General features: G+C 44.6%; 1 protein-coding gene across 4 annotated transcripts in view; it reads left to right on the forward strand.

Annotated features, from left to right (window-relative positions):
- Positions 1-24953, forward strand: part of herpud2 (HERPUD family member 2) — a 38422-nt gene extending 13469 nt beyond the window's left edge. For 3 of the 4 annotated variants that reach the window (XM_078216908.1, XM_078216907.1, XM_078216905.1), the window contains exons 2-8: positions 8104-8181; positions 9946-10056; positions 11100-11260; positions 13036-13161; positions 15825-16148; positions 21420-21537; positions 24465-24953. In XM_078216908.1, the coding sequence (XP_078073034.1) occupies positions 9961-10056; positions 11100-11260; positions 13036-13161; positions 15825-16148; positions 21420-21537; positions 24465-24644 (1005 nt within the window). In that variant the 5' untranslated portion in view covers positions 8104-8181; positions 9946-9960 and the 3' untranslated portion in view covers positions 24645-24953. Of the gene's footprint in view, positions 1-7098; positions 7187-8103; positions 8182-9945; positions 10057-11099; positions 11261-13035; positions 13162-15824; positions 16149-21419; positions 21538-24464 lie in introns of those variants that run through there. The other variant, XM_078216909.1, reaches the window with a different exon arrangement.
- The last annotated feature ends 1537 nt before the right edge of the window (positions 24954-26490 follow it).

Here is a 26490-nt window from a genome sequence, read left to right on the forward strand (position 1 = left end):
AAGGCACAGCCACTTGTGCTGGAGCAATTTAAAAATCAGTCCATTGGCTTTGAGAGCAACAATGATTTAGTCATGGATTGTGATTGGTTTTTGGTTGTTTTCATGAGGAAGTTTTACAGCAAGTTATCTGTTGAGATGAATTTGCATAAAATGCAATTGAATTAATTTGATGAAGTCCCTGTCTACCATACAGAATCTTGCACTTCCCCAGGACGACATCCAGCACTGTACAACCATCGAGTAATTTTTGAAGTTTAGTCACTGTTTTGTATGAAGATGTGGTAGCTGTTTTGTACAGAGCAATGTCTTGCAGACCGCATTGTGCTAAATTATCAGATCAGTTTTATTGTGAATGGTTAAGGAATGACTTTTGGACAGGATACAGAGCTCTCTGGCTTTATTTAAATAGGAATCCTGGGACAAGTAACTCACCTCCTGACCCCTCTTAAAGCCTGTCCACCATCTATAAAGCACAAGTCAGGAGTAAGATGGAATACTCTCTGATTGCCTGGAGGAGTGCAACTCCAACAGCACGCAAGAAAATTAACAGCATCTGGGACAAAGCAGCCCACTTGATTGGCACCCCGTCCACTACCTTAAGCATTCACTGCCTTCACCACTGACGCGCGATGGCAGCCGTGTGTACCGTCTACAAGATGCACTGCAGCAACTCACCAAGGTTCCTACAACAGTGCAGGAGATGAAACTTCTGTTTTTTATAGTTCACTCTGGCCACAGAATCTCCATGAAACGGACTGAATGATTTCTCTCTAAGCTTGCAGTAATGATGTCACAATAGTTAATTCTGCAATGTGAATGACACTGATTGATGCACAGTGCCTGGGGATAGGCACTCAGACTTTGCCAACACAAAAATGGACTGATTGTGAGTACATCTCCACACACATTACAACTATCCTTTAAAAAGGCGCTGATTTCAAAGTGATAATTGAATCTCCATATTCAAGTGGTGATTATGGCTTTTCTGAGCTCTCATTATTTTTTCCCTGAATGTTGCTTCATTCCAGTGCCCAGTCAGCAAAATAAAACCTGATTCTTTCAGTGTGATACCACCACCAAGGTTGTTGTGAAAGCTCCATTGAAGTTAAAAGTTTATTTATTTGTCACAAGTAGCCTAATATTAACACTGCAGTGAAGTTACTGTGAAAATCCCCTAGTCGCCACACTCCAGTGCCTGTTTGGGTACACTGAGGGAGAATTTAGCATGGCCAATGCACCTAACCAACACATTCTTTCGGATTGTGGGAGGAAACCCCCACAGACGGAGAATGTGCAAACTCCACACAGACAGTGACCCAAGCCAGGAATCGAACCCAGGACCCTGACGCTGAAGCAACAGTGCTAACCACTGTGCCACAGTGCCGCCCCATTGATTGAGTGTGCATAGGAAGTTGGATAACTTGGTTAGTTGCAGTTCAGCCTTAGTTTGTTGCTGTACAGAAGTGAGTCATGCAGATCATCGCTGAAGCTTTGTTCTACATTATCTCGTCCAATCTCCCCATTATTCTGAATATTACACTTTTTAAAAAATGTTGTGCCAATCTGTGTCTAATACAGAGTATTCCACTTGACTGTGCACAAGGCACCTTCAGCCTAATTTCACAGCTTCAACCAAAGAGAGGTGGCCACAGAATCATATGAAAGAGGCAGTAGCGTAGTGACGTTATCATGGACTACTAATCCAGAGACCCAGGGTAATGCTCTGGGGACCTCGGTTTGAATCCCACACGGCAGATGGTGAAATTTGAATTCAATAAAAAATCTGGAATTAAAAGTCTAATGTGACCATGAAACCATTGTCGATTAATGTCCTTTAGGGAAGGAAATCTGCTGTCCTTACATGTAGGCCAGACCAGTTGACTCTCTGACGCCCTCTGAAGTGGAGGGCAATTAGCGATGGGCAATAACTGTTTGCCCAGCCAATGACGCCAATAAAAAGTTTGAGCAACTGGCCTATTTGTGTTGTACATCCTACGTAGCCGACTGATTTAACCTGTTAGAGTAGCAGGGCTGATAGTTATTGCTTCTGCTCGGAGACTCCGAGCTGATTTGATCTAATTCAGTCTTGTTTGATCAGATAAGTGATTTTAAAAAATCAATATAAAATTATAACCATTCTTTTAAAAAAATATCTAGTCTGACTGCCCTTACAACATAAACTAATTAGAAATTACGTAAACATGGAACAGGCAATAGAAATTTGAAATGAATGAAGACAGATAAATCAGCTGAAGTGAAATGCTTAATTTCTTATTTAAAGTTTATTTATTAGTGTCACAAGTAGGCTTACATTAACACTGCAATGAAGTTACTGTGAAAATCCCCTAGTTGCCACACTCCGGTGCCTGTTCGGGTTACACTGAGGGAGAATTTAGCACGGCCAATGCACCTAAGCAGCACATCTTTTGGACTGTGGGAGGAAACCGGAGCATTCAGAGGAAACCCACGCAGACACGGGGAGAACGTGCAGACTCCACACAGAGAGTGACCCAAGGCCGGAATCAAACTCAGGTGCCTGGCGCAGAGGCAGCAGTGCTAACCACTGTGCCACCGGAGATCACTGCAGTAAATTGCTCCTGTCTTCTGAATAATCTTTAAACTATTGAAACCTATGAAATTTATTAAAACCTTTAAGTTTAAAAAAAATAATTTTAGCACAGCTGTGCCACGTCCTCATTTACTACTTTACGAAGATAGTCTGTGCACAGAGGTTACACATCAGATCAGTGCCTTGAAGATAGTAAATAACTGAAGGGTGTGACTGATTTGGAGGCTGTGAGATGAGGGCCTTTTATCCTTGGAGTGCATTCTGTTTTTTATCAAGTGCATGTAGCATATGATTTGGCATTTAATGAGATAATTTTATAGTAATTTTCTTGTGCTGTTGTGGGGGTGATGTAAAGTGAGGGCAGGTGACATGATGCTAATTTTGATTTTCTCCCCCTCCGCAGTAGTTTGATTATGGAGTTAGAATCTTGTGGAAAGCTCTGAAGGGAAAGGCAGAACTGTTTAGTGGTGGACCTTTTAGGCAGTTTTCTTGTTTGGCACATCTCATTTGGTTAATTTTCAATCCATTTGGCAGCCTGACACTTTGCAATGTGCCAACTCCCTGCAGTTGCATCAGAACTCGAGAGACAGAGTAGGAGTAGACCAAATAACTCATCGAGCCTGCTCTCTATTCAATACAATGGCTGATTATAGGTTTCAGAGGAAGCATGGAGCCCTGAGTATACCAGTACTCCACAAGATGTATAACTCCTGAAAGAAGCTCTCCTTTATAGCTTAACCACAGGAAGATTCAAATAGCCTTTTGATCCAGTAAGCTGAAGATGCTGCAATTCTATCTCCCAGGAAGGGTTCGCAGCTAATTCGGCCTCAAAAATAACCCCTCCCAAGAATCCTATGAATGCTGTTGATGTTAACACAGTAAGAAGTTTAACAACACCAGGTTAAAGTCCAACAGGTTTATTTGGTAGCAAAAGCCACACAAGCTTTCGGAGCTCCAAGCCCCTTCTTCAGGTGAGTGGGAATTCTGTTCACAAACAGGGCATATAAAGACACAGACTCAATTTACATGAATAATGGTTGGAATGCGAATACTTACAGCTAATCAAATCTTTAAGATACAAACAACGTGAATGGGGAGAGCATCAAGACAGGCTAAAAAGATGTGTATTGTCTCCAGACAAGACAGCCAGTGAAACTCTGCAGGTCCAGGCAACTGTGGGGGTTACAAATAGTGTGACATGAACCCAATATCCCGGTTGAGGCTGTCCTCGTGTGTGCGGAACTTGGCTATCAGTTTCTGCTCAGCGACTCTGCGCCGTCGTGTGTCGCGAAGGCCGCTTTGGAGAACACTTACCCGAATATCAGAGGCCGAATGCCCGTGACCGCTGAAGTGCTCCCCAACAGGAAGAGAACAGTCTTGCCTGGTGATTGTCGAGCGGTGTTCATTCATCCGTCGTCGCAGCGTCTGCATGGTTTCCCCAATGTACCATGCCTCGGGACATCCTTTCCTGCAGTGTATCAGGTAGACAACATTGGCCGAGTTGCAAGAGTATGTACCGTGTACCTGGTGGATGGTGTTTTCACGTGAGATCTGTGTCGATGATCCGGCACGTCTTGCAGAGGTTGCTGTGGCAGGATTGTGTGGTGTCGTGGTCACTGTTCTCCTGAAGGCTGGGTAGTTTGCTGCGGACAATGGTCTGTTTGAGGTTGTGCGGTTGTTTGAAGGCAAGAAGTGGAGGTGTGGGGATGGCCTTGGCAAGATGTTCGTCTTCATCAATGACATGTTGAAGGCTCCGGCGGAGATGCCGTAGCTTCTCCGCTCCGGGGAAGTACTGGACGATGAAGGGTACTCTGTCCACTGTGTCCCGTGTTTGTCTTCTGAGGAGGTCGGTGCGGTTTTTCGCTGTGGCGCGTTGGAACTGTTGATCAATGAGTCGAGCGCTATATCCTGTTCTTATGAGGGCATCTTTCAGCGTCTGGAGGTGTCTGTTGCGATCCTCCTCATCCGAGCAGATCCTGTGTATACGGAGGGCTTGTCCGTAGGGGATGGCTTCTTTAACGTGTTTAGGGTGGAAGCTGGAGAAGTGGAGCATCGTGAGGTTATCCGTGGGCTTGCGGTACAGTGAGGTGCTGAGGTGACCGTCCTTAATGGAGATGCGTGTGTCGAAGAATGCAACCGATTCCGGAGAGTAGTCCATGATGAGTCTGATGGTGGGATGGAACTTGTTGATGTCATCATATAGTTGTTTCAGTGATTGCTCACCATGAGTCCAAAGGAAGAAAATGTCATCGATGTATCTAGTGTATAGCATCGGTTGAAGGTCCCGTGCGGTGAAGAAGTCTTGTTCGAACCTGTGCATGAAGATGTTGGCATATTGAGGTGCGAATTTGGTCCCCATGGCTGTTCCGTGTGTCTGGATGAAGAACTGGTTGTTGAAGGTGAAGATATTGTGGTCCAGGATGAAACGGATGAGATGTAAAATTGCATCTGGAAACTGGCAGTTGTTGGCGCTGAGCACTGAGGCCGTTTCAGCAATGCCATCGTCATGGGGGATGCTGGTGTAGAGTGCTGAGACATCCATTGTGACGAGGAGTGCTCCTGGTTCAACTGTTCCATGTGTGCCGAGTTTCTGTAGGAAGTCTGTAGTGTCGCGACAAAAGCTGGGGTTTCTTTGTACAATGGGTTTCAGGATGCCCTCGACATAGCCGGAGAGGTTCTCGCACAGGGTCCCATTGCCCGATACGATGGGACGGCCGGGTGTGTTTGCCTTGTGTATCTTCGGGAGGCAGTAGAGATCTCCAACGCGGGGAGTACGTGGGATGAGAGCACGGAGGGTGCTCTGATGGTCCGGATCAAAGGTCTTGATCAGAGTGTTGAGTTGACGGGTGTGTTCTTTGGTCGGATCTGCAGGTAACTGTAGTGTTCCTCGTTGTTTAGTTGTCGGTACACTTCTTTGCAGTAATCCGTTCTGTTCAATATGACGATGGCCCCTCCTTTGTCTGCTGGTTTGATGACAATGTTGCAGTTGGTCTTGAGAGCGCGGATGGCGTTGCGTTGTGCTTGGGTGATGTTCGGGGCTGTCTTGTGAGTGCGGCTGATGAATTTGGTGTTGACGCACCAAGGGGCTTGGAGCTCCGAAAGCTTGTGTGGCTTTTGCTACCAAATAAACCTGTTGGACTTTAACCTAGTGTTGTTAAAACTTCTTACTGTGTTTACCCCAGTCCAACGCCGGCATCTCCACATGTTGATAACAGCATGGCCCCAGGTTAACATCTCTCTAATCCTAAAACATAGAATAGTGGTGTTTGCTAATGATTTTGTAATGCCCATTTGGAGGGGCACTGGAGAGACTTGGCTGCAATGCAGGCATTTGAATGTTGCTTTCCAAGTGACTTTGAGAAGTCAGTTGGAACTTAGCCTAGCTTAAATCTCAGCAATAAACTGATGTTTACAAGCTGTGCAAGATATTTGAGGTTCCACTCTCTTACCTGTCATATCTGTAGAATATAAAAGATCAAACACAGTTGCTGCCAAAACTATTCTGGAGAACTATTGTAATAAAGATAAATTAAACAGCTGAAACTTTATGGGATGTCAGAGGGAAATGTTCAGGATTGATTTATATTTAGGGTGTTTCACCTGCACAAGACTTTGGTGGGGTGGAGTAGAGGAAATTGGGATATTTACATGTTTTTCTTCTGTGCAATAAGTCTTTAAAAATCCCCTAGAGTTGAAAGAGTTTCTGATCTGCATTCAACAATTGGCTTTGGACATTGTGTCACGATTGAGCTCATGCAGCAGTTTTAGCTCAATTGTAAAAACAGAAAATCTGGTATTGAGGTTATTTAGGTTCCCACCATTCCAGCTACAAGGGACACAGATTATATTAAATACTGCAAATATTAAACTGGATGCACGCCTGGTGCAGTACTGACTTGTAATTTATAGTTCCACATCAGCATAACTGGTAAGCTAGGGAATTGGACACCATGTTTACCAACACATTTGCCTCATTATATGAAGGTGCTGGTGCCCTGATTCCACATTTAGAAGGCCAGAGTGATAGTCGTCATGACTTTAGAAACATTAGTAGAGTGACAGTGACTGTGTTGCCAAGGAAACTCTTGGATTTCTATAGCACCTTTCAGAACTTGTAGATATTCCAAAGTGGTTTAGAACCAATTTAACACATTTGAGGTGTAGTCACACTGTTAATGTAATAAGTCCAGCGGCCAAATTGTGCACAGCAAGCTCCCACAATCAGCAAATCATAACTTGGTAGCTTGATTACATGGGTTAAGAGGGGCAAATATTGGCTTAGAGTCTCCTGATCATCTTTGAAATCGTGTTGTAGGATCCACCCGATGGGGCAGATAGGGTCACGGTCTAATGCTTCTTCAAAGAGACTATCTGAGAGTAGGACACTTCTTCAGCACTGATCTGTATAGTTTGCTTGCATTGGCAATGATGTGTTGCTCAAATCACAGGGCTAGAAGCATAAACCTGCTTGGGGTGGGGAGCTAGATCCATAAAGCAGGCGACACAAATCCTCATCTTGGATATGATATCCGATTCCTCTCTGAATGTCCAGCAGGTTTTTATAATCCGAGATCATCCCATACCCAGTGAGAGAAGAACACTTATTTTTCAGGCTGAGTGCGTGGGCTTTGTTCCATTGGTGTTTTATTTCCAGCTTAACTATTGACTTTCCCATCTGTTTGAGTAGAAGGCCGTTCTGCTAGCAAGCTTAGAGATTAAAAAAGATTGTTCTGCTAAAGGAGGAGATATTGCATGTGCTTGGTAGGTTCTGTTGGCAGCACTGTTCTGAGTCAGAAGGTCACGAAGGCAATGAGTACTATATTTCAGATCTAAATTTCACATGGCTTGCAACTCCTACACACGACTAATGCTGTAGGACGTAGCCAAATCTTTGATGCATTTCGAAGTTGTCATTGATCCAGAGTTTCTCTCTATATTGGAAAATAAATGCTTGATCTAATTTATTGCAGATACTTGGAGTTTCCATTTCCTAGTGGATCAAACCCCTTCCAGCAGCTTGACGACCAGTTACATATTGTATTTGAATAATGGTCTTTTCACCATATTTATTCACGTTAAAATGTATCTGCCATTCCCTAGCCTTTGATTAAGTCCAGAACTTGAGCACATAATCAGTGTTGATGCTTTAGTGTGTTAATGAGGCAATGCAGCATTTTGAGAGGTGCTGACTTTGGATGAGACATGAAACGAAAGCTTCATCTGCCTGTTCAGATGAGGATCATTATCATCATAATTTCATTATTCAAAGAGAAGGGAAGTTTGTTTGGAGTCTTGACTAATACCTGTCCCTGAACCAGCTGGTGACTTACCTTGTTTGCAGTTTGTGGCACCTTGTACACAAGCTAGCTGCTGTATTTGTGACTACGATTGAAAGAGTATTTCATTCATTGTCTGCAATGTAGTTTGGGGTGCTCCAAAGCTGCAAGAAGCTTCACTGGAATACAAAATCTTCCTTTTATTATGTGTGATGCAACTGCCTGGAAATAAATTCACCTTTTCTGTTCCCTCCACAGTCCACCAAGGATCAGAGGCTTGTGTATTCTGGCAAACTTCTCCCTGACCACTTGCAGCTGAAGGACATTTTCAGAAAGGTAATTAAGAAACTTCTTCCCCTGGATGGTCGTGTTAGGTTAATATTAAGTGAAAATAATTAATCGCTAGGGACCAGATTAGGTTTCCAGTCATCATCCCTCAACTCTGCTCCAACCTTAAAGATTGTCAGCTGCTTCAGTTGTTTTGAATATTTTCATTCAATCCATGTCTAGATGTGTGATTGGCAATGAGAGTACTAACTAAGGGTGGCATAGTGGTTAGCACTGCTGCCTCACAGCACCAGGGACCTGAGTTCAATTCCCGGCTTGGTTCACTGTCTGTGTGGAGTCTGCACGTTCTTCCCGTGTCTGCATGGGTTCCCTCCGGGTGCTCCGGTTTCCTCCCACAGTCTAAAGATGTGTAGGTTTGGTGAATTGGCCATGCTAAATTGTCTCTTAGTGTCAGGGGGATTAGCAGTGTAAATAGGTGGGGTTATGGCGATGGGGCCTGGGTGGGACTGTTGTTGGTGCAGGCTCGGTGGGCCGAATGACCACCTCCTGCACTGTAGGGATTCCAGAATTCTAGCCTTCAGGCCTAAAACTCTCAAGACTTGCAACTACTACCCAAAGCTAGTATGGTAAATTAAATCTGTGCTGAGGTAGCCAAATGTTTGGTCCTATTTGAAGTTGTCATTGATCAAGAGTTTCTCTCTATATTGCAAAAGAAATGCTTGATCTAATTTATTGCAGATACTTGGAGTTTCCATTTCCTAGTGGATCAAACCCCCTCCAGCAGCTTGATGGCCAGTTACATATTGCATTTGAATAATGGTCGTTTCGCCATATTTATTCACATTAAAATGTATCTGCCATTCCCTAGCCTTTGATTAAGTCCAGAACTTCAGCACATAATTAATATTACTAAAGCAATTGATAGGATGATTAGAGAGGAGTTGAATAAGTTTTCCACCCTGAGGGTATAGCAGGGGAATTCTGGAATTCGCCACTGAAAGGGAGGTACAAACAGAAACCCTGCTCTCATTTAAAAAATACTTGCATCTGCTGTAACCAACAGGGTTGCAGACTGAGGCCTGGGAAGTGGGATTAGGCTGAATAGCTCTTTCTCAGCTGGCTCGGGGTAGGTGGTCTGCATGGGCCTTCTGTCCCGCCTCCGTGATCGCTGGATAAAAAGTTTATGAATTATTCTTCCTACCTTCAGTGCTGTGTGACTTTGGAATGGAGTGCTGTTTTTTCACCATACAAATATACGTGCTTATGAACATACAAATTAGCAGCGGGAGGAGGCCACTCAGCCCCTTGAACCTGCTCCACTATTCAGTAAGATCATGGCTGATCTGACTGTAACCTCAACCCCACATTCCTGCCCATCCCTGATAATTTATCTAGCTCTGCTTTAAAAATATTCAAAGAATATTCAAATACCCTTATATCATGCCACCTGGTAGAATGTTAAAACTTCCCTACAGAACTATGAGCTAATATTGCTCATTCTGCATGGTGTGAAAGGCTCACATGCTTAATTACTTTTATGTGAAATGTTTACAGACCAGTCATTCCTTGATCTGATTTTATATTTTGATTTTTTTTAAGATCTAAGCAGCTTGTATGAAACGTTATTTTCCCATCACCTTTTGTCTGATGTGTAAAGTGAGCAAAAACAGTGGATCAGGTTGTAATTGCAATCCTGTGTCTTTAGCCAGTTATTGGAGCATTGAGCAGGGGCTGTGATATGTGACAGGCGAGAGTTCCTAATTCAGTGCTTTTGCTTTTTTTTCCTTCCCTCCACCCACACTAATGACACAGCAAGACGAGTATCACATGGTTCACCTAGTCTGCTCTTCAAGGACTCCCCCAGGATCACCCAAACCCAGTCATCGGAGCAATGGAACTGCGGCAGCCAACAGTGGTACCCTGGTAAATTTCTTTCCATTTAAAGTTCCTGCAGTCATCATTTTAAAAGTATGTATCGTTCAATGCTGCTTTCACAACAGCTCAGAATGGTCACTGTCCTCAGCTGGGTTGATCGCTTAGTTTCGGTTATGGAACTGTGGATTGCCGTGGTTTCTAGCAGAAAATAAATATCCTTTAAAATTGACTATTTCAGATGTTGCAAGTGAGATGCTGATACTCTTTTTTAAATATGGGTGTTTTAATGTTTGCGCATGTATAGCGTTTCTTCAGATTATTTTACTGCATTTAGGACAAGTTCTTCACTTCCTGTTACAAGCGTTGCCATGTTTCTACAAAACATCAATTATATGATCTTTTGGGCAATGATTTTGTGCATTTGTTTGAGGTTAAATGTATTAGCCTTAGACCCAGTGACTTTGGCGAAAGACACATTTACATTTAGTGCTTTTGATTGTACATTCCCTGGTTCCCTGCTTTTATATTACTTTCACGCAAGGTGGTGGAGTCACATTTTTGTGAGATGATGAAGCTGCCACTGGGCTTGATGACAATGTGTGTGTAGGGAGTAGACGCACAGCCATGACCCTCCTACAGAAGCATCAGATTTAAAAACCCACGGACGTGACTGGAAAATTTGGAATGTGGATAGTGACTGAAGTTTTCATCTTGGATTCCTTTACATGTGAAAACAACTGACTTTCCCAAGTCATTTTGTCAGTCTTTTGCAGGCAATTGTTTTTCTCGTTTGACCCAATGAATTGTTGTAGGGTGTCTCTCTGACATATTTGCCAGTTTCAAAGTGATCAGTGTTAATGTCATGATGGACATTTTGAGCTCCAACTGTAATTTTGGCTGAAGGATGCAATATTACAGGATTGAAAAGCCAAAGAATTTAGAAAGCATTCAGGTGCAGGTTCAAGCAACATCTGTGGAGAGAAAAATGAATTTCAGGTTAATGATCTATTGTTCATGATAAGGGTTCATTCCACTAGAGGTTTCTCGTCTTTCAATGAAAATCTTTCAGTGAACTTCAATCCTCTTTCCAGAGTTCTGAAAACTCCAGCACCTCAACAGCCTCGTCATCTCCAAGCCAAGAAACCATTATTGGATCCACAAGTCCCAGTTCAACTGGTATCAGACATCGTAACTTTCCTCAGGTTCCTTTAACCCACACACAGAGCCATGGATTCCAACATCTAATGCAAGGGTAAGGAGATGAAGTCAGTGATCGGTATTTTTGAACCATTGCACTACCTCGAAGGATGGCACTCCCTTAGTGGTGTTAGGGAGGAAAGTTCTTTTCGGCCAGTATGTATCCAAATCCAGATGATCACAGCTTGAAGGTCTTGTTTCCAACTCAGACAGTTCACAAGCTCTAACTCCTTGTCCACACCATCTGAAAGTCATTAGCTACAGCCATCTTCATTAAAGTCTGAGGTCACGTGCCAACCGACTCGAGAACCGCTTCTTCTCTGATAGGCCTACCTTGCATTAAGTTGAAGTTTCTCTATACCCTAGCTATGACTGCAACACTACATTCTGCACCCTCTCCTTTCCTTCTCTATGAACGGTATGCTTTGTCTGTACAGTGCGCAAGAAACAATACTTTTCACTATGTTAATGCATGTGACAATTATACATCAAATCAAAAACATTATCTGCTTCTGACCCTACCTATACTCACCTGCTGCTGAGAGATCCATACTTGCCTGTCCTCACCGACTTCAATATTCTGATATTCCCCTGACCACTTCACCCTCCTCCGTCCAGAAACCAGCCGATCTAAATCACTGCACTCATACTCTTAATTTACACCGTCATGTTTTCCTGCCCTGTCTTTGCTGGTCCAGGTTGGCTCGAATCCCTTTAATCCTCAAATTTGTGTCTAAATCTCGCGATGATCTCTCCCCTCCTATTTCTAGAAATTTCCTCTTCCACTACAAATCCCTCCCCTCTCTGGCCTCTTCGATATCCTTTTCCCTCAGCAACTCCAGCCACTCACCTCAGCCTGTGCCAGATTCTTGTGTTGCGTAAGTTGGGTTGTTAGTGGGTTGTTCATGTTCCACTCCAGGCATCAAAATCAAGGCTGGCGCTCAGTGCAGTACCAAAGGAGTGCTGCACTGTTGTAGCTGCCATCTTTCAGGTGATGCATGAAATTAAACCAGTCTGTCCTCACAAATCACATGGCACTATTTCAGAAAAGAGTAGGGGATTTAACCCTGGTGTTCTGGCCAGTGTTAGTGTATTGTTCCCATACAGTCAGGTTGGTTCTAGAGTTTAGAGGTTTTTAAAATCTCGTGCAGCAATGTTTTTGGGTGAAATGTTAATTGAGGTTGTCCATTGTGGTCAATACAGCAGGTCCGAGTTGTAGAATCCCACAGATGCCTGGTCCGAGTTGGGGAATCCTGCAGGTACCTGGTCCGAGTTGGGGAATCTCTCAGGTACCTGGTCCGAGTTGGGGAATCTCTCAGGTACCTGGTCCGAGTTGGGGAATCTCTCAGGTACCTGGTCCGAGTTGGGGAATTTCTCAGGTACCTGGTCCGAGTTGGGGAATCCTGCAGGTACCTGGTCCGAGTTGGGGAATCCCGCAGGTACCTGGTCCGAGTTGGGGAATCCCGCAGGTACCTGGTCCGAGTTGGGGAATCTCTCAGGTACCTGGTCCGAGTTGGGGAATCTCTCAGGTACCTGGTCCGAGTTGGGGAATCCTGCAGGTACCTGGTCCGAGTTGGGGAATCCCGCAGGTACCTGGTCCGAGTTGGGGAATCCCGCAGGTACCTGGTCCGAGTTGGGGAATCCCGCAGGTACCTGGTCCGAGTTGGGGAATCCCGCAGGTACCTGGTCCGAGTTGGGGAATCTCTCAGGTTTCTGGTCCACCTTCGATCTTTGACTTGCTCATTTTCAGTGGAAAGTATCAAGTGTGATTTTTGTCTTGCCTTTTTGCTCTCTCGCTTCTGCTAAACGATGGTTCCTGTTTTCTTTTAGACATGGAGTTGGTCAAGTCCCTATGCAGCCAGGAATTCCAGGTGGCTTTCCAATGTATTCCATGTACAGTCCGCAGCATGTCCTCTGGTGGCAGCAGATGTATGCTCGCCAGTACTACATGCAGTAGTAAGTATGGGCGTGAGAAAATGCATCACTCAATTCTGAATGGATCTGTTGAAAATAATCAGTTTAGTGTTACCAGGAAAATGTTCATGTAACACACACTGATGTGTGTACTCCACCTGCCTGTTCCCAGCTTCATGTTACTTTTGTGGAAGGAAAAGTTGTCAAGTTGGTGCAAAGTAATAAAACAGTGCACTTTAACCCTCCGATCTTGTGTACAGGACGGGTACAGTCACATTATATAGATTATAAACCTGCAACTTTACTTGGCATTCACTGTTCTACATTCTACAGCAAAGTTTTACATTGAAACTCATCATCAATTTTAGCCTGAAACTAAACTGCTTTTTAAAGCTTCACAGGAAAGGTTCTCCAAGGAAAGTGTAAATTCCTAATCAGCTCCGACCTGCATTTTGAAATCAGTTTTGGTGCAGTTTGTTATCCTATTAATGTGAATGCAATTTTAAACATTTTATTAATGTAATATAACAGTTATCTGAGAATAAAAATAGGGAATAGTTTACACGTTACTTTTTTTTCCTTACTGCACTCTACGGTTAAACAGTTATCGGAAGAAAGGTAAAGCTAAAATAATTGTTCCATAAATCCAATTTCTTTTAGCCATTGACAGGATGTGGATGTCATTGACAAGGCAAGTGTTTATTGCCCTATCTCTAATAGCCCTTGAGCTATCTGAGTAGCTAGCTAGGCCATTTCAGATGGCAGTTAATAATCAAGCACATTGCCATGGGTTTGGAGTCACATATTGGCCAGACTGAGTAAGGACGACAGATTTCCTTTCCTAAAGGACATCAGTGAACCAGATAAGTTTTTACGATAATCCAGTAGCTTCATGGTCACCATTGTTGACTAGGTTTTTACTTCAGATTTATTTAACTGAATGGGAAATCCCCAACTGGCCTGATGGGGTTTGAGCTCATGCCTACAGAAGATCATTCACTGGTTCTCTGTCTCAGAAGCTCAGCTATATGTCCATCCAGCTATTGTGTCTGAACATCCAGTGTGCCAAGTTTCTGCTCTAATGTGGAGAAATCCAGACATGAGATCACTTTCTTCAAGCATTGCTGCTTTTACTGAAGACTCTTCTGCTCAATGTGATTGTGAATTTGTACTGTATTGTAATTTTTTCTAGTTTTGAGGTTTAGCAGTGGATTCCTGGAGTAGAATGCAGGTCAGATCTGTGTGTGAAATTGGCTGGAGGGTATTGTCACTCAGCTTTTTAGTAGGTATGAGCCCACAACACACATCTATACCAATCTGGCACTAAACTAGTCACCTGTTAGTGGATTGTTAACTTAAAGTTTATTTATTCATTAGTGTCACAAATAGCCTTACATTAACACTGCAATGCAGTTGCAGTGTGAAAATCCCCTACTCGCCACACTCCGGAGCCTGTTCGGGTACACTGAGGGAGAATTTAGCATGGCCAATGCAGCTAACCAGCACGTCTTTTGGACTGTGGGAGGAAACCAGAGCACCCGGAGGAAACCCACGCAGACACAGGGAGAACGTGCAAACTCCACACGATGACCCAAGCTGGGAATCAAACCCAGGTCCCTGTTGCTGAGAGGCAGCAGTGCTAACCATGCTGCCCAGCCCACAGTGCAAATCTACACCAATCTGGCACTAGAATAGACTAGTCTAAACTAAACACCAATGTGGCAGTAACCTGTGTTAGTGGATTGTTAAAGGTGGTTGCATGAAAAGTGGAAATATTTCTGCGGGATATTTACATTATTTTCTTCAATGTGACAAAATTATGGTTGAACAGCTCCTTAAAATTTCTTTGGGAGATGAGTGTGCCCTAAATTACTGACAAGATGAGCAACCACTAACCACTTTTATTTTATGCTGGATTATACTCGCACACACCTGTTCAGGTAATTTAGGTTTCTCATTCATGCACGTCATGTTAATGAAGTGACTGTATTTACTCTATTGCCATGTCTCTCCCTTCCTCTGCTAGCACTCTTTCCAAATGATCATGCTCTGTTATCCTTATTCAAAGGGGAAGGGCATGAGTTTTGAATCCAGTCTTATTCTTGCCTGAAGTCCAAATGTGAGCATTTTGCAACAGGTGTCACTGAAAGTTGGTCTTGAGCAGTCCATGTGTGTATGTGAATTCAGCAAGCACTTCAGTGTTCATTTTTTTGGGCAACCTCTGCATTGTGATTGGATTTTTCTTTTGGTTGATACTAGAGAATTCTTGTGGTTGATGGATTCTATCTCCACATTGGGTTCAAAAGTGGGTTTGACCACACAGTCTCAAAAAAATAATGTCAACACTTAACATTTTGGTTTTAAAATGAATATTTTAAAACAATGATCATTGATAGTGTCATCGGGAGTGCTGGCTGAGAGAATTTATCAATGTAAAATAGTTACTGTCAATAATTCCACATTACAAAGCTGCTTGTAATTAAGCAACATTCTCTCAGTTCTGGGGACGGAAACTGAGCTCAGCTCTTCTGAGCTTTGGTTGAGTAAAGGTTTGATTTCCATTTGATGGGTATTATCTTTGAGCTGGAGTGTTATATGCTGCCAGAGGGCGAAAATGTATTCATTCCCCACTCTACACTCTATAACATCTGTCCCAGTGAGGAGAACAAAGCTTCACTACTTGTTTCTTTTTCCTCCGCCTCTAGTCAAGCTGCAGCCAGGCTCTCGGGATCAGCCAGCACACAGCCCTCCAGTCCAGCAGTCTCTGAGCCTGCCATCCCTGAACCCAATCGCCCAGACGAGGCCCCAGCCGCCCCCATTGCAGCTGTCCCAGAGAACAGGCCCATCAACCAGAATATCCAGATGAATGCACAGGGAGGGCCAGTACTAAACGAAGAGGACTTGAACCGTGATTGGTTGGACTGGATGTACACAGTGTCCCGAGCAGGCATCCTGCTAAGTATTGTGTATTTCTACTCCTCTTTCAGTCGCTTTGTCATGGTGATGGGAGCTATTCTGCTGGTTTATCTGTAAGTATCACTAACATTTTTCTTTGCTTTAAACTCGCAGTGGAATTCAAAGCTGTGCCTGAAAAATAATCTCCTATTGAGACGAATTTTTCAATTGAACCGGGATGTATCAGGCAGGGCTAGATATCTTTAACAACTCAGACATCACACACCAAGTATTATTTTCAAAATACCAACCCGTTTTCAATAAAACCTGGATCTTAGACATCACCGTGAGCATTTATTGATTTTTAAAAAAGTTTATTTAAAAGAAATCCTGTTTAATCGTGCTGTAAGATTGAAGTATTCTCTGATATGGAACTGACTGGAGCGTGATATTGAAGAGTTCCCTAAAACTGGACATCTGCTCCAATATTGGTACTAAAATTCTGTCCACACCCCCATGAATGGGTTGGGTGTGAGCTCTTCTGGCAGCACTTTGACCACTTGCCAAACGGAAACAAAGTCACTTTTATTGGTTATTTTGTGTGTGAATTCATATCAATATATGATGTATGTGATCTTGGGGTTCATATCCACAGATCTCTGAAGGTTGCCACTCAAGTGGATAGAGCTGTGAAGAAGGCCTATAGTGTGTTAGCGTTTATTAACAGGGGGTTTGAGTTTAAGAGCCGTGGGGTTATGCAGTTCTGGTCACCTCACTATAAGAAGGATGTGGAAGCATTGGAGAGAGTGCAGAGGAGATTTACCAGGATGCTGCCTGGTTTGGAGGGTAGGTCTTATGAGGAAAGGTTGAGGGAGCTAGGGCTTTTCCCTTTAGAGTGGAGGAGAATGAGAGGCGACTTAATAGAGGTTTATAAGATGATGAGGGGGATAGATAGAGTGAACGTTCAGAGACTATTTCCTCGGGTGGATGTAGCTGTTACTAGGGGGCATAACTATAAGGTTCATGGTGGGAGATATAGGAGGGATGTCCGAGGTAGGTTCTTTACTCAGAGAGTGGTTGGGGTGTGGAATGGACTGCCTGCAGTGATAGTGGAGTCAGACACTTTAGGAAATTTCACGCAATTATTGAATAGGCACATGGAGCACACCAGAATGATAGGGAGTGGGATAGCTTGATCTTGGTTTTGGACAAAGCTCGGCACAACATCGAGGGCCAAAGGGCCTGTACTGTGCTGTACTGTTCTATATGTTCTATCCTATATATGATAATATGCATCTTATTTATCATTTTCACACTTTTCTAAAGATCGTACCTTTTTTTAATACTGTGGATTCAAGGTTATCGATCACAGCCTGGGTCAGTTTCTGGTATCTCAGTCACTTGTCCAGCTGACTTGTCCTTCACTTGGTCTCTGTTTCAGTCTCTGTGCAGCCTGCTTTAGGAACTTTTGGGCATTAAATCCACTCACTTTGCATGAGGTACACAAGCTGCTCTGCAATAGGTTTGACTGCACAACAGGACATGCACTTCCAAAACAATTAGTCTTGGTTTGGGAAGCCCTTTGGGACATTGTTAGGATGTCGACACGTACTATGTACATGCAAGTACTTGTACTGTGAGCACAAGCATTGAATTTATTTTTAATCACTGTCAAGACATGGACAACACCAGCAAGACAGCACTGACAGGTTGTGGGTGGCACAGTGGTTAGCACTGCTGTCTCACAGCTCCAGGGACCCAGGTTCGATTCCCAGCTTGGGTTACTGTTTGTATGGAGTTTGCACGTTCTCCCCGTGTCTGCATGGGTTTCCTCCCACAGTTCAAAAGACTTGCTGGTTAAGTACATTGGCCATGCTAAATTCTCCCTCAGTGTACCCGAACAGGCGCCGGAGTGTGGCGACTAGGGGATTTTCACAGTAATTTCATTGCAAAGTTAATATAAGCTGACTTGTGACACTAATAAATAAACTTAAACTTAAGTTTATCATTCACCCCCATGGTTGTCATGGGAGCATTAAGAAACAATAGTTTGGGATTGAATATGTCTGTATACTAGACCAGGCAGACGCGCAGGATCCCTGCCCTGAAGGACTTTTGTGATCCAATTGATGAGGGAAGAGTAGAAGCAAAGGAGATAATAGGAGAGGCCTCCATCAAAGTGAGCGTTCAGGAGGGAATTAAAGAATGAGGGGGAAATTATGATAGGGTCTTAAAAGAGGTGGCTAATGAGATTAGTAGATGCACTTGTGTTAATTTTCCAAAATTTGCTAGATTCTGGAAAGGCTCCATTCGATTGGAAAGTAGTAAATAACCCCTCGATTTAAGAAGGGAGGGAGACAGAAAGGTCAGTTAGCTTGATGTCTGTCGTGGGGAAGGTGTTAGAATCGATCATTGAGGAGGTTATAGCTGGGCACTTAGAAAAACTCGAGGTAATCAGGAAGAGTTAGTGTGGTTTTGTGGAAGGGAAGTCATATTTAACCAATTTATTATAGTTCTTTGAAGGAATAATGTGCTGTGGACGAAGGGGAGCCTGTAAACAGTCTGGATTTGGATTTGCACAAGGCATTTGATAAGATCTCACATCAAAGGTTAATGTGGAAAATAGAAGCTCGTACTTTAGGAGGTAACATATCAACCTGGTTAGGAGATTGGCTGGCTGCCAGAAAACAGAGGACGCAAAAATGGGGCTTCCTATGAGTGGAATCCCGCAGGGGTTAGTGCTGGTGCCTCAACCTTTTACAATTATCAATGACTTAGATGAGGTGAGTGAAGGCATGGTAACTAACTTTGCAGACAACACATGGGTAGCAAAGTATGCTGTGGAAAGGACATGCGGAGGTTGCAGATAGACATTTCAGGTTGGGTGAGTGAGCAAAGATTTGGCAAATGGAGTATAATGTGGGAAAATGTGAAGGAAGTGCTTCCCTTTGGCAGGAAGACAAAAGATTATTACTTAGACAGAGAACAGCTACAGAATTCCAAAGTGCAGAGGGATCTAGGTGTTCTCGAGCATGAGTTGCAAAACGTTAGCATGCAGGTACAGCGAGCAATTAAGCCGACCAGTGGAATGCTAGGAACTTGAATAGCCCAGGTCTGTTCCTCTAACACAGAAGAGATGAGGGTGACTTCATCTTTCATGGTTTTGGTTGCAGCACTGGAATGTTTGCTCAGATATGTGTCACCTACAATCCTTTCGTATCATTTTTTCACTCACCTAGGCAGTGTGGGAGGTGAGCTGAGCCTCGAGAGCTTCTCATTTCTGGGTGACAGGCTGAGTTTGATAGATTCTTGATTGGCAAAGGGTAGAGGGGGTAGACAGGGAGGTAGATGCCACAATCAGATCAGCTGTGATCTTATCAAATGGCAGAGCAAGCTCGAGGGGCTGAATGGCCTGCTCCTGTCCTTAATTCATGTGTATGTTGATGTAATGTGGATTGGTGACCTGCTATAAGCTTACTCTGTGGAATTTCCCGTTGTTTATGGGTGACCTGTGTAATGCTGTGCAGTGGCATCGTTTGAAGCTGTTCGTCAGAGATTGCAAAGCCTGGATGCAGCATGAATTAAAGTGGCTGATTACGCAGTGCTAAGTATCTGATCTTAACAAGAGCCAATGGACACTGCTTCAGTATTGCTTTTCACCATTGCAATACAGATTGTTACAGCACTTGTAGCCCCAACTGTTGTATTTCCTGATGGATAGGCATTCGATATTGTTTATTGACAGGACACTGAATATTGTGCTCCATTCATCCTGCAAATACTTTGCTGATATGCCTTTGTCAGCTGCCTGTGATAGATAGCACTTGGCTAAGTTTCACAACTCCATCTGTAACTTGATGACGTGAATTACATTTTTCTGAAACAAAGAGGACTTTCTTTAACAAAGTACACATTTCACCGTGGAATGTTCCTGTCTGGCCACATTTTAGGATTGTTACTGTCGTCGTTCATGATGATAAATTCTTTTTGGCACCAAAGCTGTTTTGATGAAGGAGATAATAGCTTTCACTTTTGAAAACTGCTCATCGAGTTGGAAAGGTCTAACTTTCAGAGTTGTCTTTCTGTAGGTTATTTTCAGAAACCAAGCTGTGTGACTGGCATGTACAGAATCCGTGTTGACTGTTGTGAGGCATATTCTCTGTACGTACATTCAGAGATCTCAGTGCAATTGTAACGCCACCTCTAAGTTTGCTCTGTTTCTGTCTCCAATCATGATTCTCTGGAGAAAATTGAAACTCATTTTCGTGCATCATGAGTCAAGATTTTCTCCACAATCTCGGAACACGGTATAATGTGTATCTGTTTCTGATGTGCTACTACCTTCATTTCACAATCAAAGCCAATGACCGTTGCTGCTCTAATAAAAATCCATTCTTGGATCCATTATTACAAACAATCAGTTAATTTATCACATGGAGGTACGGTCTCGCTCAGAGCATTGGAACAAGAAACTATAGAAATTCTACTATTAGACTTCACCGAAATCCTAGTGACAACTGTGCAACAGGCCTTCATTCTTTGCATGATGTTTCCCCACCCTCCCCTTCCAGTTCCAAGGTGTCAGCTGCCATTAGTAAGTCTTTCTGAAAGATTTTATGGTTCCAATTAAAATGTCTAAGTTCCAAATGTCTTCAATTGTGTTTTACCTGGGAAGGTGCAAATAACTAGTACTTACGAATCAAATAGAATTTATTAAGCAAGATTGTCCATATACTTAACACAGACAGCACGGAAGCCCCTCATCCCTCAGGTTCCTGGGAGTCCTGAGCATGATGTGGAGATGCCGGCATTGGACTGGGCAGATTTCCACTCCATCTGACGAAGGAGCAGCGCTCCGAAAGCTAATGGCATTTGCTACCAAATACACCTGTTGGACTTTTACCTGGTGTTGTTAAAACTCTTACTGTCCTGAGTATTGCCAGTATAGGCAATGTTGAAGTGATGTTGAACTGAAGAGTAAGGTGTGGTGACCTGATCCAGGTGCCAATTGAAAGTTCTGTGCTTGGGCAACCTAGTGTGTTAATGATGGGGTAGGACAGTCTCTCTGCTGCTCCAGGTACTTCACATCAGCAGTATTCTTTCACCACTGTAGATTTAAATCAATCCGCAGAGGCTTCAGTTTTCCTTTTATTGTGGAGCAGGTCTTTCTTTTCATCTGCTGTGCTAACGAAGAACAGGTTGTCACAAGACCACTGACTGTCTACTGATGACCGTACAGTTTCAGTTCCTGTTTTAGATCTGTGGCCAGTAGTAAAAAGGCACTTTATTGCAAGACAGGGAATTCCTTATTCTGTTCTTCATTTACTTTTTTAAAAGTTGTAGCTTGTTGAGGCTTAAAGTGCAGACGGTGCCTGATACCTGTCCTGTTGATTGGAAAATCCTAGGCACCAAGCTGGATGGTTCCCATTTCGACAAGACGCACAGAATCGGAGACCAGCAAATCAACCTGTGGAGTTGGACCAGGAAGGACAGGAAGACAATGCCCTTGAAGTATATGAAATGGTGAGTCAGTGTCCTGGTGCAGTGAGTGAGAGAGCGGAAACACTTCATGTAGTAATTTACCATGTCTCAGTTCACCATTAACTGTGCACACTGGGGGGGTGGGGGCGGGGGGGAGGGGCTCATCACATTGGTGACCATGGAACCCTCCCCAATTATCCAAGTTGAATTGTTAGGAAAACATGGATAATTTTAAGGGATTTATATTTGGATTGATAAATATTACAATTTAGGTGGGTTCAATTTAATGTTTCTGTGCCTGGAAGAAATCGATAATGAGATTTCATGCTGGACAAAGGTTTTTATATATGTGGGGATTGGTTTCAATTATGCTTAGAGGGCTGCAGCACGAAAAATGAATATAGCTGCAGGTGTCGCTTAGCAACTAGAGGTCCCAAAAACGGAAAGAAGCTTTTCCTTTGTTCTCAGTTTAACTGGAAGCTAGGCAGTTGCTGATAGACAGCCGGAGAGGGAACATCTCTCTCAGCTTTGCTAGAAGGAAAGCTATACAATGGGGTAAGGTGCAAGAAAGCAAGCTCCAGAGGAACTAAGGTTCTGGAAACTTGGGAAAAGAAGCTATTGTTCGTGGGCACTCCAGACAAAGCTGCGAAGGAACCGGTTGGTGAGAATGCTGGAGAATGGCTTCTAAAGTAATCCTAAAGTTCGGAATATCTTACTACCGTTCATGAAAACAAATTTGAAACGAATTGGTAGGAAAGTATTGGCTGAATATGAGAGCTTGTGTAACAGTGGAAGCCAATCAAGGCAATGAAATCCTAAAGGGGTTGGTGTAAAATCTGGAGTGGATTCGCTGTTAAAGTGGAGTGGAACCTTTGTTTAAAATAATCATTTATAAAACCTGGACTGGATTTTGGAATGCAACCTGCTAATGGAAAGCATTGAGAAGATTTTAAAGTGTGTTTTGGAGTTTAGAAACTCACATGTGAAATTTATCTTGGGGATTCTGAGGAGAAATCCACGACCACTAACTTGGGTTCAGAGTGGAGAGTATCGCGTGTGTTTGCATTCCAAAATCTCGTCCAGGATTTTCAAATGACAATTTTAAACAAAGCTTCTGTTCCAGTTTTAACAATGAATCCAGTCCAGGATTTACACCTTTCCTTTTAGGATTCATTTGTCTCGACTAACTTCCACTGTTAAACTCTCATATCCAGCCAAAGCTTTCTTCCCAATTGCTTTAATATTTGTCTCACAGATGGTAGGAAGACATCCCAAACTTTGCGATTACTTTAGAAACCTTTCTGTAGCTTCTCACCAGCCAATTCCTCCTCGGCTTTGTGATGCCAATGAACTGTATCCTCTTCTATTCTCAGTTTTCACTGTCACTTTAACTTAATACTTCTTGGAAAAATTCTGTTCCAATTCCTGGTTTCTAGAACCAGCTGTCCTTCAGTTCCTCTGGAGCTTGCTTTCTTGCACATTACTGCATTGTACAGCTTTTCCTGCTCTGAGTAGAGTCTGCTCACATTCTCCCTGTCTCCAACTGTTCCGCGCCCGTTGTGCCCCGCAAGGGTTGGGGTGCGTTATCGACCCTGATAATCACATTTTAATTTGATGTTTTCAAGTTTCCTTTGTACTTTGATTTTTGTTTAGGCTGTTCCCCCTCCTTTTGGGGAGCTGCCCCTTTTGCTTTGTCCTGATTTGATTTTAGTTTGTTTATTTGGTTTGACCTTAAAAGAGGCCAACTGTTCCGGCTTCCAGTTAAAACTTAAAACAAAGGAAAGCTTTCTCTCACTGGGAAGTGACTAAGCAAAGCCTGCTGGTTTATTTATTCGATACGCAGTAGCCTTCTCTGAGCACAATAGAAACACAATTTAACTTAACCAACCCCCACACATACAAACACCCTTGTCCAGCATGAATCCAATGAAAGGTCCCTTCCAGGCACAGAACATTAAATTAAACCCACCTAAACCTATACCTTATTTCAAATGCTTGCCAACACAAATATAAATCCCTTAAAACTACCTTTATTTTCCAAAATGAAGACCAGGAAGAGTGGTCCATTAACTGTGCTGGGCCATAAACTTGCCTGTCATGAGTTTTGGGCCATTGCCTTCACCTCAACTACCGAAGAATAAGTGGAAATCCTCTGTGGGTAAATTGGGGTCAGTAAAGGGTGCTGATCTCAATAAGGAATTAAAATGTCTTAGAAATCGGAACCCTTACGAATCTAAGTTTCACGGCAGGGAGAAGCTGACTCCGTCTTTGTCAGTTCAATTGAAAAGTTCAAAGGGCGAATAAGCCAGTCGACATGGGGGCGAAACAAAGCTGTATGTTTTACTGATGAAAGAGAGCAATGTTTAATATGTACAGCAGAGAAACAGTGAGTAATCATAGAATCAATTCCGAGATCAGCCCCAATGATGAAAGTTGGGAAAGAAATCTCAGTGATATCTCTGCAACACACACTGCCCTCTCTCAATCATTTTGAATACATGTCCTGTTAACACCTACAAACTGCAGCAGTGCTGTTAGTCCATTTCTAACAATGGTTTTGCCTAGGGTGACACGCAGGCTGTACAGATGTTGCATTGAACACCCCACCCCATGGGTGGCACAATGGTTAGCACTGCTGCCTCAGTGCCAAGGATCCGGGTTTGATTCCTGGCTTGGATCACTGTCTGTGTGGAGTTTGCACATTCTCCCCATGTCTGCGTGGGTTTCCTCCGGGTGCTCCGGTTTCCTCCCACAGTCTGAAAGACGTGCTGGTTAGGGTGCATTGACCCGAACAGGTGCTGGAGTGTGGCAACTAGAGAAATTTGACAATAACTTCATTGCAGTGTTAATGTAAGTCTTACTTGTGACTAATAAATAAACTTCCACGACTGAAAGGTGCTGTGGAGAGGCAGTGTTGAGATCCACACAAAGCAGCACTGATTGTAATGGGTTCTAATTTGTACTTTTAGGAGCGGTTAATGGATGAAGGTCTGGATGATGACAGCGGTGAAAGTGGTGACAGTGGCGATGATACCACGGAGAGCACAGCAGGGACAGAGCCACCTGGCTTCATGGCTTCCGCATGGTCTTTCATCACCACCTTCTTTACCTCACTCATCCCTGAAGGCCCTGCTCAAGTTGGCAACTAGGAGAAGCAGATGGACTTTACATCTGACTGCTGACCACAGCTGTAAATTTGAGTGGCATTTACTAAAAAAAAACTAAGACTGAAGTGTGGGAGTGTACTTAACCCTTTATTGCATTGCCATCTCTCTCTGCCATTTTCCACCATGTTAGAAGTCTTTCTCCTGATCATGACATAGATTTGAGTTTCACCTTTTCTCTTGCACGCAAATTCTGGGGAGCAGCAAGCGGCGAATTCCTGCTTTCCTCTGTTTCAATTTCATTGCTTTCAATTAGCAAAGATAAAATACAATAAAAGTTACCCGTCTTCCATGGCTTTGTTGTAATTACGACTCATTGGGATTTTTGGAGCAACTGGGTGCTGGCAAAAAGCTAAATAAACAGAATTAGCCACGCTGGCGAAATCACTGAGGAAACCATTGCTCTTCTATCAAAATGTACAACTGCTTCTGAAAAAATCTCCTGTTTGTGAAGCGCCCGCACTGTCCCCCCCCCCCCCCCCCCACCCCGGCCCCGGCCCCTCGCCCCCCCCCCCCCCCCCCCCCCGCCCTGCCCCTCGCCCCCCCCGCCCTGCCCCTCGCCCCCCCGCCCTGCCCCTCGGCCCTCGCCCCCCCGCCCTGCCCCTCGCCCCCCCGCCCTGCCCCTCGCCCTCCCGCCCTGCCCCTCGCCCCCCCGCCCTGCCTCTCGCCCCCCCGCCCTGCCCCTCGCCCCCCCGCCCTGCCCCTCGCCCCCCCGCCCTGCCCCTCGCCCCCCCGCCCTGCCCCTCGCCCCCCCGCCCTGCCCCTCGCCCCCCCGCCCTGCCCCTCGCCCCCCCGCCCTGCCCCTCGCCCCCCCGCCCTGCCCCTCGCCCCCCCGCCCTGCCCCTCGCCCCCCCGCCCTGCCCCTCGCCCCCCCGCCCTGCCCCTCGCCCCCCCGCCCTGCCCCTCGCCCCCCCGCCCTGCCCCTCGCCCCCCCGCCCTGCCCCTCGCCCCCCCGCCCTGCCCCTCGCCCCCCCGCCCTGCCCCTCGCCCCCCCGCCCTGCCCCTCGCCCCCCCGCCCTGCCCCTCGCCCCCCCGCCCTGCCCCTCGCCCCCCCGCCCTGCCCCTCGCCCCCCCGCCCTGCCCCTCGCCCCCCCGCCCTGCCCCTCGCCCCCCCGCCCTGCCCCTCGCCCCCCCGCCCTGCCCCTCGCCCCCCCGCCCTGCCCCTCGCCCCCCCGCCCTGCCCCTCGCCCCCCCCCCCCCCCCCCCGCGCTGCAGTGAAAGAATCTCAGGTGGGAATGCTTACCTTGAAGCCAGTCGTTGCCTGTTCATCACATGGAGGTACAGAGTGAAACATTCGCAACTGTGTTCAGTTAATCGCTGACTTTAGCATTCATGAGTTCATTGCTTTTCCAAGCGGTGGTTTGGGATTTGAAAGGCTGAGAACTGAAATATTTTAATTCTTATTTGTTATACACTTTTTAAATAATTTTCTTACATTTCAAAACTTCATTTTAGAATGATATATTTAACAGCTGTGACTTTATTAATGGCATTCAGATCTTCACCGCATCAGTGAGTATCATTACTCAGGCGATTTGCCTGATTTAATTTGGAAACGACCGTGTGACTCATCAAGTGTTACTGATAAAATAGAAATGTGAAGCGTCATGTTGTAAACAATATCTGACAACATTCACAGCCTGAACCGGAACAGAAATCAGCACCTGGTGCTTTGCAGCAAAGGGCAGAATGTAGTCAGTGCCTGCAGCATTCTAACATTCAACCATAAAACGTCGAAACAGGAACAGGCCATTCAGCCCCTCAAGCCTGCTCTGCTATTCAGTAGGATCATGGCTGATTTGACATTCCTCATGTCCACTTTCCTGCCCTT

Source organism: Mustelus asterias, chromosome 7 (genome assembly GCF_964213995.1).
Source record: "Mustelus asterias chromosome 7, sMusAst1.hap1.1, whole genome shotgun sequence".
Taxonomy (NCBI): Eukaryota; Metazoa; Chordata; class Chondrichthyes; order Carcharhiniformes; family Triakidae; genus Mustelus; species Mustelus asterias.